The 12,076-nt window shown below is 37.3% G+C and overlaps 1 protein-coding gene across 1 annotated transcript; it reads right to left on the bottom strand.

The window, feature by feature from the left end:
• Positions 1 to 1,043: 1,043 nt before the first annotated feature.
• Positions 1,044 to 3,463, bottom strand: LOC110762293 (uncharacterized). Its single transcript, XM_021964896.2, has 3 exons — positions 2,623 to 3,463; positions 1,606 to 1,743; positions 1,044 to 1,451 (listed from the first exon to the last, which is right to left on the bottom strand). The coding sequence occupies exons 1-3, from the start codon at positions 2,935 to 2,937 to the stop codon at positions 1,425 to 1,427; spliced, it is 480 nt and encodes a 159-aa protein (XP_021820588.2). The 5' UTR covers positions 2,938 to 3,463; the 3' UTR covers positions 1,044 to 1,424.
• Positions 3,464 to 12,076: the final 8,613 nt, after the last annotated feature.

Raw genomic sequence — 12,076 nt, 5'->3', positions numbered from 1 at the left:
TTGAGAGGTAATGAGGAAAAGAAGTTTAATTACTTAAGAGTAGTTTTAAAGAAAGAAATCAGATCTAAGCAGTAAGCTCACTTGCTTTATAAGATTATGGCACGACTATGCGTCATGAGACACTAACATGTCTCCCAACCCAAAAGTAAATACGCGCATCAGTTGTAAAGATGACAACGAGGGAGAATTGAGATTTTAATCTCCATGTGAGAACATGCCCTATTGAGGACGTATAAAACAATGCAAGTCCCTAGCTTTTGACATTAACATTTACTTAACCAACGTCGCTTACAAGGTAAACTACCCATCCGCATCCACCAATAAGCACTTTCTTAAACCTAATAAACAACCCTTAACCACTCTCTCTCTCTCAAAACAAAACCAGAAAAAAAAAAAAAAAAAAAAAAAAGAACATGGGAAAAGCTTCAACACATATAGACCTAGCAACATTTCTGGAAATCCCAATTGAGAAAGACCCACAAAGAATGATCACTGCAACACATGATCGTCCTCCGCACCCATTAAGCCCTCTATGGAGGCTGAGCCCGAGGCACAACGGTAGCACCTTATATGACTCGTATGAGCTTCGAGCTGTGACTCACCAACTTAACAAAGCCATTCAAGCTTCCAAAGCATCGTCCCCTCATTACATGTACTGCTACAATTCACCCTTCTATACACAAGGCTTGAGTCGCGTTTCCAAACAAAATGTCAAGACACCCAAGAGAATTCTGTGCCACCAGCAACTGTCTTGTGCGGCTGCCACCACTGACAAAAAGCCGAGTACAAGGCCTCCCAGGGCAGCTTCGATGGGGTTTGTGACAAGGGCATGGAGGAAAGTGAAGCAAGGATTTCTCAAGAACAAGCCAAGGAATGACTGATTTCAGGTCCTCACCCCTCCCCAACTTGCCTGGAGTTTGATCAACTATGTATAGCATAATTAAGCCTAGTATTCTAGTCTGCCATCAAAACCAAGCCGAGCATGTAATTTCATACCCAATTTCAAGCCTTGTAATATATGATTTCCTCAATCCAAATGTCCTTATAAATCAAAGCTGTAAAATGCAAAAACAATACATAGCAGTTGGTCTTTGTCCGTTATCAACAAAACTATGTGAAGTTCCCTTTCCATTGACGTTCAACAAGGTTCATTTACAACCATGCTCCAACTAGAAGCATCCTATTAAAACCACAAAAAGAAAGATACATGTGGTGATATACGACATGTCAATATTTCTGAAAGAAACAAAAGGAAGATACAATCAAAACTTTGATTACTAATCTAAGCAGCTAGAGGAAACTTCTAAGTCAGCCTCAGCGCCATATCTTGAAGAAGAGCTCGCTTCTGCACAGCACTTATTACATAGTTGGTCTCGGCATTCTCAAGAATATCAGTGACAATGGCAGCATGACCAAGTGGCTCCTCAGCAGCCCTCTTCAACATGAAGGGCCTGAACACCACATGAGATAATATGAAGAAAAAAGTAGAGAAATATTTAGCTATAAACTTGATTGTCATTGGGAGAGAATCTATGGGAACTGCGGCAAGTAAAATTTGATGAAACTAATCAACACCCTTTTGTCCAGAGAGAGAGAGAGAGAGACCTGGCGGTTGTGAGATATAGCCAATGTACAAGGTTGCTGAAACCAAGGCTCCCCATCAACCTGAACAGGCAATGCAGCAAAGAGATGTATCTTAATTGACTGCCCCTGTGCCAATCTTCGAGCACGATAAAGCCCAACCTGTCCCAAACAGAACAGCAGTTCAGAGACTTAGCACGCATTACCAACATTATAAATTAGATTACCAAACTTTAGGGACTACAACCCTTTATTGTGTTTAACACATTGTTGATGAGGCATTCAAGGATATCACCACCCCTCCCAACATGTCCTGTGATGAGGCTTTATAAAAAGGCACCTCCCCTAGTCATGTGATCCAGGGCATACAAGAAATCAAAGGGAGACTTCTAAGTGCAAGTGAGAGTAGTAAGAGTAAGAGTGTCAAATGGAGATTGAGGAGCTAAGCAACTGAAGCTTATTTTTCAATAGCATCTGCTCAAGGCTTCATTATGTTTAACTTTCCTTTTGCTTACCCTTTGAGTTCTAGACAAAGGTAAAAGTAAACTCAGCGCAAGTTTTCACCTATGGCTTAAAGCATGTTACAGAATTAGTATGAATAAGGGCTGTGATATCAACAATCCTAATCTAATTTCGAGTTTCATGATCATATATAGCCATTGCAGCTACCATATTTTCGTTCATCTCCCCTGTACTTCAAATAAGAAACCAAGTATGTAATTTTGTTTCTAATCTTCCTTCCAGTGCCCAAAAACCATATGAATCTTCAAGTTTCGAATCTAATATAATCTAATATAAAATCTAATCCATCCCCAATCATTACATATACCAATAGTTTTCACCTTCAGAACAACGGATGATGCATTCAATTCAATTAAACTAAAACGGATGATGCACGCAGGATGATGATTTGAAATGTTGCTCAAGAATCTCTAAGCACAGGGTAGGCTATATATCATTGCTACATAAAAGTTAGTAAACTAATTAATTAATATTCTACCTAATTGATGAAACCATATCATCAGATTAGATCATGAATACCTCAAAGTATGAAGTTTCAGTCCACCACATGGAGAGCTTGATACTCTTTGTCAGCGATGGCTGCTCCACCACACGGAGAGCTTGATACTCTTTGTCAGCGATGGCTGCTTCCATGAGTTGGTGCGGGCCAATTTCTTCACTATTGTCCAAGAATAACTTGCTCAAATTGTCGGAGAAGCCACTCAACACAGTCAGCCCTGGATGAGGTTCTTCTATACTAGGCATGTTCAAGTCAAAAAGACCCCAAATCAAAACTTGTGGAATTGCATCATCCTCATACCCTTGCTCCTTAAACTTGGTGGCGTACTTCCTCATACTTAGTCTTCCAGTGGCAGCCGGATGCAAAGTCGGTGAACACAAACACCTTCTTCATCATCTGCTCTGCCTGTAAGTTCTCAATCACAGCCACTTCCAGAATCATATCACAGGCCTCTGGAAAATTAACAGCAAAGCTGAAATTTTGGCATGTTTGCATCATAAACTTGCGCTTGGACTTGAGATCATTGCCTTGTATCGAATGCAGCAGCAGCTCATAGGGTGAATCACCGAAAGTGATCACCATTCCTTTCCATGGCTCTTCACTCAGTTCAGACACCACAAGTCCCAAACTCAGCACCGATATTCTGTGATTGCCAAGCATATCTGTGAGGAGACACATTGCCAAGCAGTTTTTAAAGTTGCCCAAACCCTTCCCCTGTTTTTGCTGCTGCTTTATGTCCTCCACCATTGCCTTCCACTGAAGCTCAGCCGCTTCCCTGAAATCCGCATAGCAAGCATAGTTTATGATCTCTCTTGGAACTAAAACATTCGGCTTTATTATGCCAATGCCGCCTCCTCCTCTTGCTGCTGCTACTTTCACCTCCTCCAAATACTTCTCAACCTCATAGCTCCTCCGCCTGTCAGTGTTAACTGCGGTTTGACGCGCGCCTAGAGGTCTTAATTATTTTTTAATATTAAAATAGTATAGCCGAGCGGCTATGCTTATTAAATATATCATAAGTTCCCCAAGGTGCCATGTTCCAGAAATGCTCACAACCTCAAGAATTTAATCATGCATAGATTGTGGATTAAAATTATAGGAAATTTGGCATAAGTCCAATTATGAGGAGAGACTTTGGGTGCAATCCACGCAGAAATTGTTGTTGATCCAAGTCCTTTGACTTTTGCGCCACATAAGATTACATGCCTATTTCAATTTATTGATATTTACTTTTTTTTATTTTTTATTTTTTGTTCCAGTTATGCACCTAAAACATAAATAAGGTAAATTATGAATTCCTAAAATTGGTAAGTTATTGATTTGTAGGATATTAATTATCATATTTGATTTGAATTTAATTGCAAATCTATTTATTGAATTCTAAAATTTTCCCAAGATATACCGACATCAAAATTTGTAATAAGAGTTCATAAAAACTTCATACCTTAACAATAGGTAAGGTACGCATGTCAGGTACATAATTTAATGTGGGTGCTTGTCTGATCGATTGGTACAATATGTGAGTCTTTACTTTTTATTGATTAAATTGTATTTTATCTATATATTAGGAATATTATCAAGGAAAAAAAATTCAAAATTCAAAATTTGGAATTCAATTTCAAGGAAATAATGCATTAAATTTAGATTTTCAATGTGTTTTCCTTATTTACCTTAAAGGGTAAAATCGACACAACAAAAAAGTAATAAATGTCAAAGGACCTACATCTAAAATCAAAAACACGAGGACTAGACCCAATGACAGCTAATCATTTTGGACCTAGATCTAAGAACCCCTTAAAATTATCATAAGTTTCATTTTCATTTTGCCACAAATCTATACCGCCCATGTAGCTTCCAATATTCGCAACAAGTACACCTTCGGCATCCTGAAAATGTGTCTAAAAGTCCAGCACTGATAATCTCAAAGTTAGTCAATCATGATATATCCAGACAGCAAAAGCTCAAGCAATATGGTGATGATTTCTGAATCAGCAACTAAAGTGTTCTGTCTTTATGGTTAAAATCTTTTCATACTCACCTCAGGGACCTCTATCTCAACACCATCTACTTCAACTCCAACTTGCCAAGGAAAATCCACAAATATACAATACGGAGAAGGCGGAAGGAGAAGAACATCACCAATTGGTTTTTGAAACTGATTTTTCCTTAAATATTCTTAGAGAGAGAGAGAGAGAGAGAGAGAGAGGCCTACCTTTGCATGCTTCTCTCTTTATCTCTTCGTGGGGGAAGAAGAAAACAAAGCCCCAAGGGCGGAAGCTTTTCGTTCTTTATGCATTCTTGGAGGAATAGGAACGAAGATAAAAGCCCAACTTTGGAGGCTTAGTTAACGTTAGGAGGAAAGCCCTCTTTTTTCATCCTTTTTGAGCGGAAGAGGGAGAAGGCCTCAACAAATAATGTACTATCTTGGAGTTCCATATAATTTTTTTATTTTTTCTCAATTTTCCTTTCCCTGTAAAATAACCATATTACCAGAAATATTGTTTTAGTAACACTTTTATTATGTCAGCAAATATAGAACTTCCTCTTCCACCGGTATGTTTTGTTTTATGTATCTTAAAGACATATAAAGAGAGAGAGGGAGAGGAAGTTTCTTAAACGAGATCCTTCTTTCTTATTTCGAAATAGACTTATTTACTATAGTAACCCATGAAACTATGGTCAAATCCTATCTTCCTTTGCCTTGGTTTATAGAAGAAAAAAAAAAAATATACGACTCTATTGTTTAAATATACGGCTATACTGTTTAAATATAATAATTATTTTGTTTGAGAACGACCACATTCACAAGCAGAAGACTGCTGAGGAGGTAAGACTTCATCAAAACCACTATATATAATGTTACTTATAAAAATAATTTATTGTTGCTTAAATGATTTGTTACCTTATAATAGATGATGCCTCTAAACTTATATATTTCAGTTTCTCATGATCAACTCCTTGTTACTTCATGACTTTGTGCAGCATCAAATGGAAAATAGTGATGAAATCAATGTCTTTTTGCTCTCGGATAGAGGTTCACTAATATTTGAAGGTTATATAGAGAGAGGGGAAGGAGATGATGGTTGAAGTATGGAAAACTTTATGCTACGAATATGTGATTGGCTACTTACTAGCTGATGCCCTTTGATGCATCAAAGCCAGTTTGAACAAAAGTTATGCTTCTTGTGGAATTTAAAGTCAAGCACTATATATTTCTGTTTTCAATCATGTGTCCATTGATTCTTAGTTGCTACTTAACTTTGTGCAGCTTGGAATGGAGATGGTGATGAGATCGATGCCTTTGTGCACGTTGATGGAGCTTGAAAAGTTAAAGCCATCATGATATATATGCAGGAAGGAGTTTGTGAAAATTTGGATATGAGCTAGATTGATAGATAGTAAAACTTTGGATTTTATTTTCTACTGTTGAACTTTATTTGATTGAATGTGGGCCGTTAGAAATTGAGATGGCTGTTAGTAGTTATTTGGAAAACAAAAAAAAGTTTGAACGTGAACCATTGGATGACAGCAGTAAAAGAATCTTGCCAGTCCAGCCATTAGCTTTGGTGCAACTGGCCAGGTACTAATATGATGTTTGTTTCTTTGTTCTTGCTCTGCTAAAGCTTGCGCTAGCGAGTGTAGTTTCCTAATCAACATTGATTCTCTCCTTATCTGATCCTTTATCTTCTGCTGTGTTATGGTTCATTATAGTTTATTTATTTATTAACGGAAACATGAAGGATCCGGATCCTTTGCTTTGATTTTCTCAGATATGCTTGATTTTTGTCCTCGATACGCCACCTCATTAAATTTTAATATAAGAGACCTTAAAAATTGACACATCATTCTTCAAGCAAAAACCCAATTTACTCTGAATTAAAAATAATAATTACCCTAAACCAACTAATGTCAAACTTAACGTCTTGTCCCTTTTTTTTTCCTTCCTTGTTTACTTTTGCACGTCTTCTTGGTGTCTATGCCCCCAAAGTCTTATCTCTCACCAACACCAAGCTTCCCTTCTTACTTTCGCACGTCTTGTTTCCCTGCGTTTCTATCCACCATGTAAACATTAAACATCATTATTATTCTTTTGTTTTATCTGCATGTTTCTGAGAAAATGTACTCTCTTGGAAGTTTGGAGAAAAGTCATCAACTCAGTTACCTGGTTTCTATGTGGATGACTCATATATATTCTCATTTAGTATGTTTCCCTTTTCACTATATTTTGTATTACAGGGGAAGGAACTGCGGTTGAAGCAACAATATATGTATTTGTCTCAACATCCATACTAGACATAATTCGGAGATTTAAAGAGGCTCACAGTAACTTTGATGAATTTCCAGAGAAGGTCTAAGTCTTAATAATATGTGTTTTATCATATGTTGATTTCTAGGGAATAAACCATGTTATTAACCCAATCTGGCAGCTTGTTTTAGCTACAATGACATTATATTTATTACTTTCCTCTGATAGCTAGTCATTCAGGTTTGCTTTTCTGTGTTTCCTTTTTTCCTCGGCTCATTTTTCCTTGTCTTAATTAGGGTGCTCTGCAGGTCAGTGATACTCACCCATCTCTAAAAAATAGCTGAGGTCATGAGAGTGCTTGTTGATGAAGAGCATTTGGGTTGGAATTGTTGAAATTAATTCACATTTGTGCTAAAGAAATGTGTGGAAAAATCTATAAGCTTTGAGATGAGCCTAAACTATTGGAGAATTATCTAGAGAAAGCCACACACTTATGGAGTAAAGAGATCAAGTTGGTGGAAGAATCTAGAGTTGTGGAGAAAAGAATAAGGAGGTGGAACAAAAAGCAATTGAAGTTGGAAGAACTTTCTAGAACAAGAGAATGCCTATAAATAGGCATGCAACCACAAGAAGTGGAGTGAACCAATCAACTCCCAATCAATGTGGAGTCTAAAGAAGCAAACTCCCAAACCATTAGGGAGCCAAGAGCTACCCAAAGGAAGCTATGTTGAGAGCCAATAAGCTCACCAATCAAAGTGTAAGGGCCAAATAGCCCAAACTAATCTAAGTGAAGTGTGATGGCCAATAAGCCAATAAGCTATGAAGAAGGCCAATTAGCCTATACCTCACCTATGTTCTATTCTCCTCCAAATCTAATAAAATCACTTTGTTTCCCTTAAATTCTAACATGGTATCAAAGCAACTCACATCACACCTTCCTAGAATTCCAACAGGAATAAAGCGTGGGGCATTGCTTGCAACTGGCTTGCGAGCATATGCAGCAGATCCTGACCTTCAACAAGAATGGATGATGGTACTCTCTGGGCTTGATATCTGCTTAGGAACCAAAAATATATTAAGCTTTTGGTTTTTTTGTATTATTATTATTTAAATGTGTTGTATATATGCTCATGTTGTAGGTTAAGAAGGTTAACAAAATGAGGCTCACTGAGTACATTGAAGCAATGAGTGGTGTGAAGGTTCGGTCACAAGTTCTTAGAACTTCTATCTGTTCATCTTTTCTCTTTTGTCTTGAAGGTATGTCTAATAGATTACAATGAAATTTATCACTTTCAACTGCAGGTTAGTTTAGATGCAATGTTTGATGTGCACACAAAGCGAATACACGAGTGCTAAAGGTAGCTGCTTAATATACTTGGCATTATCCATCAATATGACTGTATCGAGGTGAATCTGATTTTATAGGGTGAAAAACTTTGCATTCCATATTTTTATAACTTATTAACAAAGAACTACCTTATACCTTCTCAAGGGAGTTATCACCATCCTCCAGCATTGTGCATACCTAGTTCATATTCTTGTCACAGTAATTTAAGAAGTTGTTGGACAGCAATTTGTTGATTTTTCAATGAGATATGATGTGCAGTTGGAGCTTTCTTCTCATGTTTTTTGTATTTTAGCCCTTAACCCTAGAATAATATGACAAAATTGTATATTTAAAGAGCATAGCCGATCGGCTATACTCTTTAAATGTATACGAATATTTTAAAATTTAAATGTATAGCCGTCCGGCTATACTTTCTAAATACATTCGAATGTTTTAAACATATAGCCGAGCGGCTATACGCTTTAAATATGTTCGAGACGAACACGAAGCTTGCACTCGCAGAGGACGGAACTTGCTCTCGCCGTCACTGCTTCGTCCTCCGGGATCGGCACCGGAAAAAGCCCCAACCCGCCTAGGCATCCGCCTAGCCGCCTAGCCTCCTAGCCGCCTAGCGACGGCCTAGCGATGCCCTAGCCGCCTAGCGACCGCCTAGCCGCCTAGCAAAATATAATCTCACATTAACTCAACAAATCTGATGTTTTGCAGTTCATAAACAACCTTTCCGATGACCTTCTGCTGAAGACGCTTGGGTCTAACTTCAGATCCTATTTCTATCGAGCTTTTCATCAGTTCAAGAGAGTCTTTTCAGAATTTAAAAGGTCTCACCATGAGGTATGTATCAAAAGTCCTTTGTTAATTGGTCTGTAGCAGCTGTTGGAAAAGGAAAATATTTCTTCAATGTTCTTAGGAGGACACTGAGGCCACTCCTATGATACATCTTTATAGTTTTCTGCCATTAAGTCTGCTGTTGTTTACATTTGCATATCTCTTTACTTTTATAGAATAGTTTCCAAATTTTGGTGGTTGGTTTTCTAATTTTCAAGAACTCTGAAGGCACGTGTAACTATATCACTTCAATCTTGAAGATGTTGAGCCACAAATCTTTGCAAAACTTAAACATGTAACGGATTGTCTCTTCCTACCTCCAAAATTATTAGTTGTAAAGCACTGAGAATTACATGACAGATGCTTGTATTACCCTAAATAATCTCATTTGGCAGGTTTTCTTACCATGAATGCATATGCTATATTGTTGGGGACTGCACCATTATGTACAATCACGACCGCCTAGGCCAATTTTCTTTATGCAGTTACAACATTTCATCAAAGAGAAACTGGAAAAGAAAGAATTCACAGCAGCTCTTGCAAATGAGGAATTAGTTTTCTTTATGGTATGTAGTCAATTTTCTTTCTTTTTAATTATTTTTGTACCCTTTTCTGCCGCAAAATACATCCCATTTAAGCATTTTCTTGTGGTGTTGTCCTTAATCAGAGTTGCTCTCATCAAAATTCACTAGCTGAAAGCGTCACAAATTCTGACTGAAAGAAATTTTCGAGAATTTGATATTGTCAACAGGTATATTTGATAGCAACTGTTACCACATGTTGGCCTAAGTTAGGAGATTTGATGCATAGATCAATGCCTACAACAGCGACTGTAACCATTACAAACATGAATGTATAATAGTTTGAAAGATATCTGATGCACGTTTTTGTTAGATTTTCTTATGGCCCTAAATCTGTCGTTGTATTTCCTTCAATCAAAGACCCTAGTGAGCTATCCCATCGAACCACTCATCTAGTATATTTTCAATCTGTTTGTTGATGTTGATGTCAAGCATAGAGGTGTCAAACGGGACGGGCCGGACCAGCATGGCACAAGCCCAGCCCATTTAAATGGGGCACGGCACGGCACGAAAGCTTGGGCTGTGCCGGGATAAAAAAATTAGTATAATCACTGCGATATGAATTGATCTTTGACCTTCTCTAAAGATAGATGACGTGTGACTGAACACCATGAGCTTCCTTAGAGAATGGAAAGGCCAAGCGAGATTTATTAGCCAACTTAAAGTAGTTGAATTCAGCTTAGCTGATTGTGATGTCAAGTATTGTCGACCAACTGAAATTTTCTTTTGCTGTAACTCCTGCAAGATGGAATATGTGTATTGACTATTTCAAGATTTTAGATTGGTATATATTATGTACTTGTTTGTAGTATAGCAGTGATAATTCTCTTAGAATTGCTTTCTCCAGTTTTTGTTTAGGGCAAAAGATTCTTGAAGTTCCCAAATTGCGTGAGGAAGGATCTCCTAAAATGCCACTGCAATGTGCACGTGTTATAAGGTGCGCAATTACGGTCACTTCAATCATACTCATTTTGCCACAAATCTATACCGCCCATGTAGCTTCCAATATTCGCAACAAGTACACCTTCGGCATCCTGAAAATGTGTCTAAAAGTCCAGCACTGATAATCTCAAAGTTAGTCAATCATGATATATCCAGACAGCAAAAGCTCAAGCAATATGGTGATGATTTCTGAATCAGCAACTAAAGTGTTCTGTCTTTATGGTTAAAATCTTTTCATACTCACCTCAGGGACCTCTATCTCAACACCATCTACTTCAACTCCAACTTGCCAAGGAAAATCCACAAATATACAATACGGAGAAGGCGGAAGGAGAAGAACATCACCAATTGGTTTTTGAAACTGATTTTTCCTTAAATATTCTTAGAGAGAGAGAGAGAGAGAGAGAGAGAGAGAGAGGCCTACCTTTGCATGCTTCTCTCTTTATCTCTTCGTGGGGGAAGAAGAAAACAAAGCCCCAAGGGCGGAAGCTTTTCGTTCTTTATGCATTCTTGGAGGAATAGGAAAGAAGATAAAAGCCCAACTTTGGAGGCTTAGTTAACGTTAGGAGGAAAGCCCTCTTTTTTCATCCTTTTTGAGCGGAAGAGGGAGAAGGCCTCAACAAATAATGTACTATCTTGGAGTTCCATATAATTTTTTTATTTTTTCTCAATTTTCCTTTCCCTGTAAAATAACACCATTACCAGAAATATTGTTTTAGTAACACTTTTATTATGTCAGCAAATATAGAACTTCCTCTTCCACCGGTATGTTTTGTTTTATGTATTTTAAAGACATATAAAGAGATAGAGGGAGATGAAGTTTCTTAAATGAAATCCTTCTTTCTTATTTCGAAATAGACTTATTTACTATCGTGCCCCATGAAACTATGATCAAATATATCCTACCTTCCTTTGCCTTGGTCATATTAGGGAGCTTACTTATCAACCAAATTACAAAATGCTTTGAATGTGTGAAGACATGGAATGCAACACTCTCGGTTTTTTTTTCTTTTCACGTGGCTCTATAGAAGAAAAAAAATTTATATATATACGACTATATTGTTTAAATATACAGCTATACTGTTTAAATAGTATAGTCAAAGAAATATTGGGCCTCAAGCCTTCCATATGCTACTCAGTTCTATTTTTGCTTTTATTTTGGTACTGATGTCCACATATTTAAAATCAAGGTGTAGTTGTGACATAAACATAAACATACACGTTTGTTACAACATGACACATTATCATCAACCAAACTGAATGTGCTGTAAGAAACAATTATAAAGAAAAATAAAGAAAACCAAATTGAGAATTTTTTAAGAGATCCAGTCGGTTTGGGTCCCATCTCAAAATGCATTATTTGGTTACAATATCCACAAAAACTATTTTTGTCGCAATTTGGATTTGTGGGTTGAAATGTTCATAAAAACAAATTCAGATCTAGTCTGTCTTGAAAGCCATTAGTAATTTGGGTTTGCAGTTTTGTACCTCTTTCGAGAAGGCTCAACACACATGTTTGAAGATGTGTCTAT

This window comes from Prunus avium, chromosome 5 (assembly GCF_965620075.1).
Source record: "Prunus avium chromosome 5, drPruAviu1.hap1.1, whole genome shotgun sequence".
In the NCBI taxonomy this organism is placed as follows: Eukaryota; Viridiplantae; Streptophyta; class Magnoliopsida; order Rosales; family Rosaceae; genus Prunus; species Prunus avium.
This window is presented reverse-complemented; position numbering and strand designations above follow the sequence as displayed.

Bases quoted from the DNA above. Each gene is read 5' to 3' on its own strand.
- LOC110762293 (XM_021964896.2), bottom strand. From the start codon at position 2,937: ATGAGGAAGTACGCCACCAAGTTTAAGGAGCAAGGGTATGAGGATGAT. The intron at 1,744-2,622 runs GTATTCATGATC...TGTTTGGGACAG, and splicing joins CTGAAACTTCATACTTTGAG to GTTGGGCTTTATCGTGCTCG. The intron at 1,452-1,605 runs GTCTCTCTCTCT...TGTGGTGTTCAG, and splicing joins CTATATCTCACAACCGCCAG to GCCCTTCATGTTGAAGAGGG.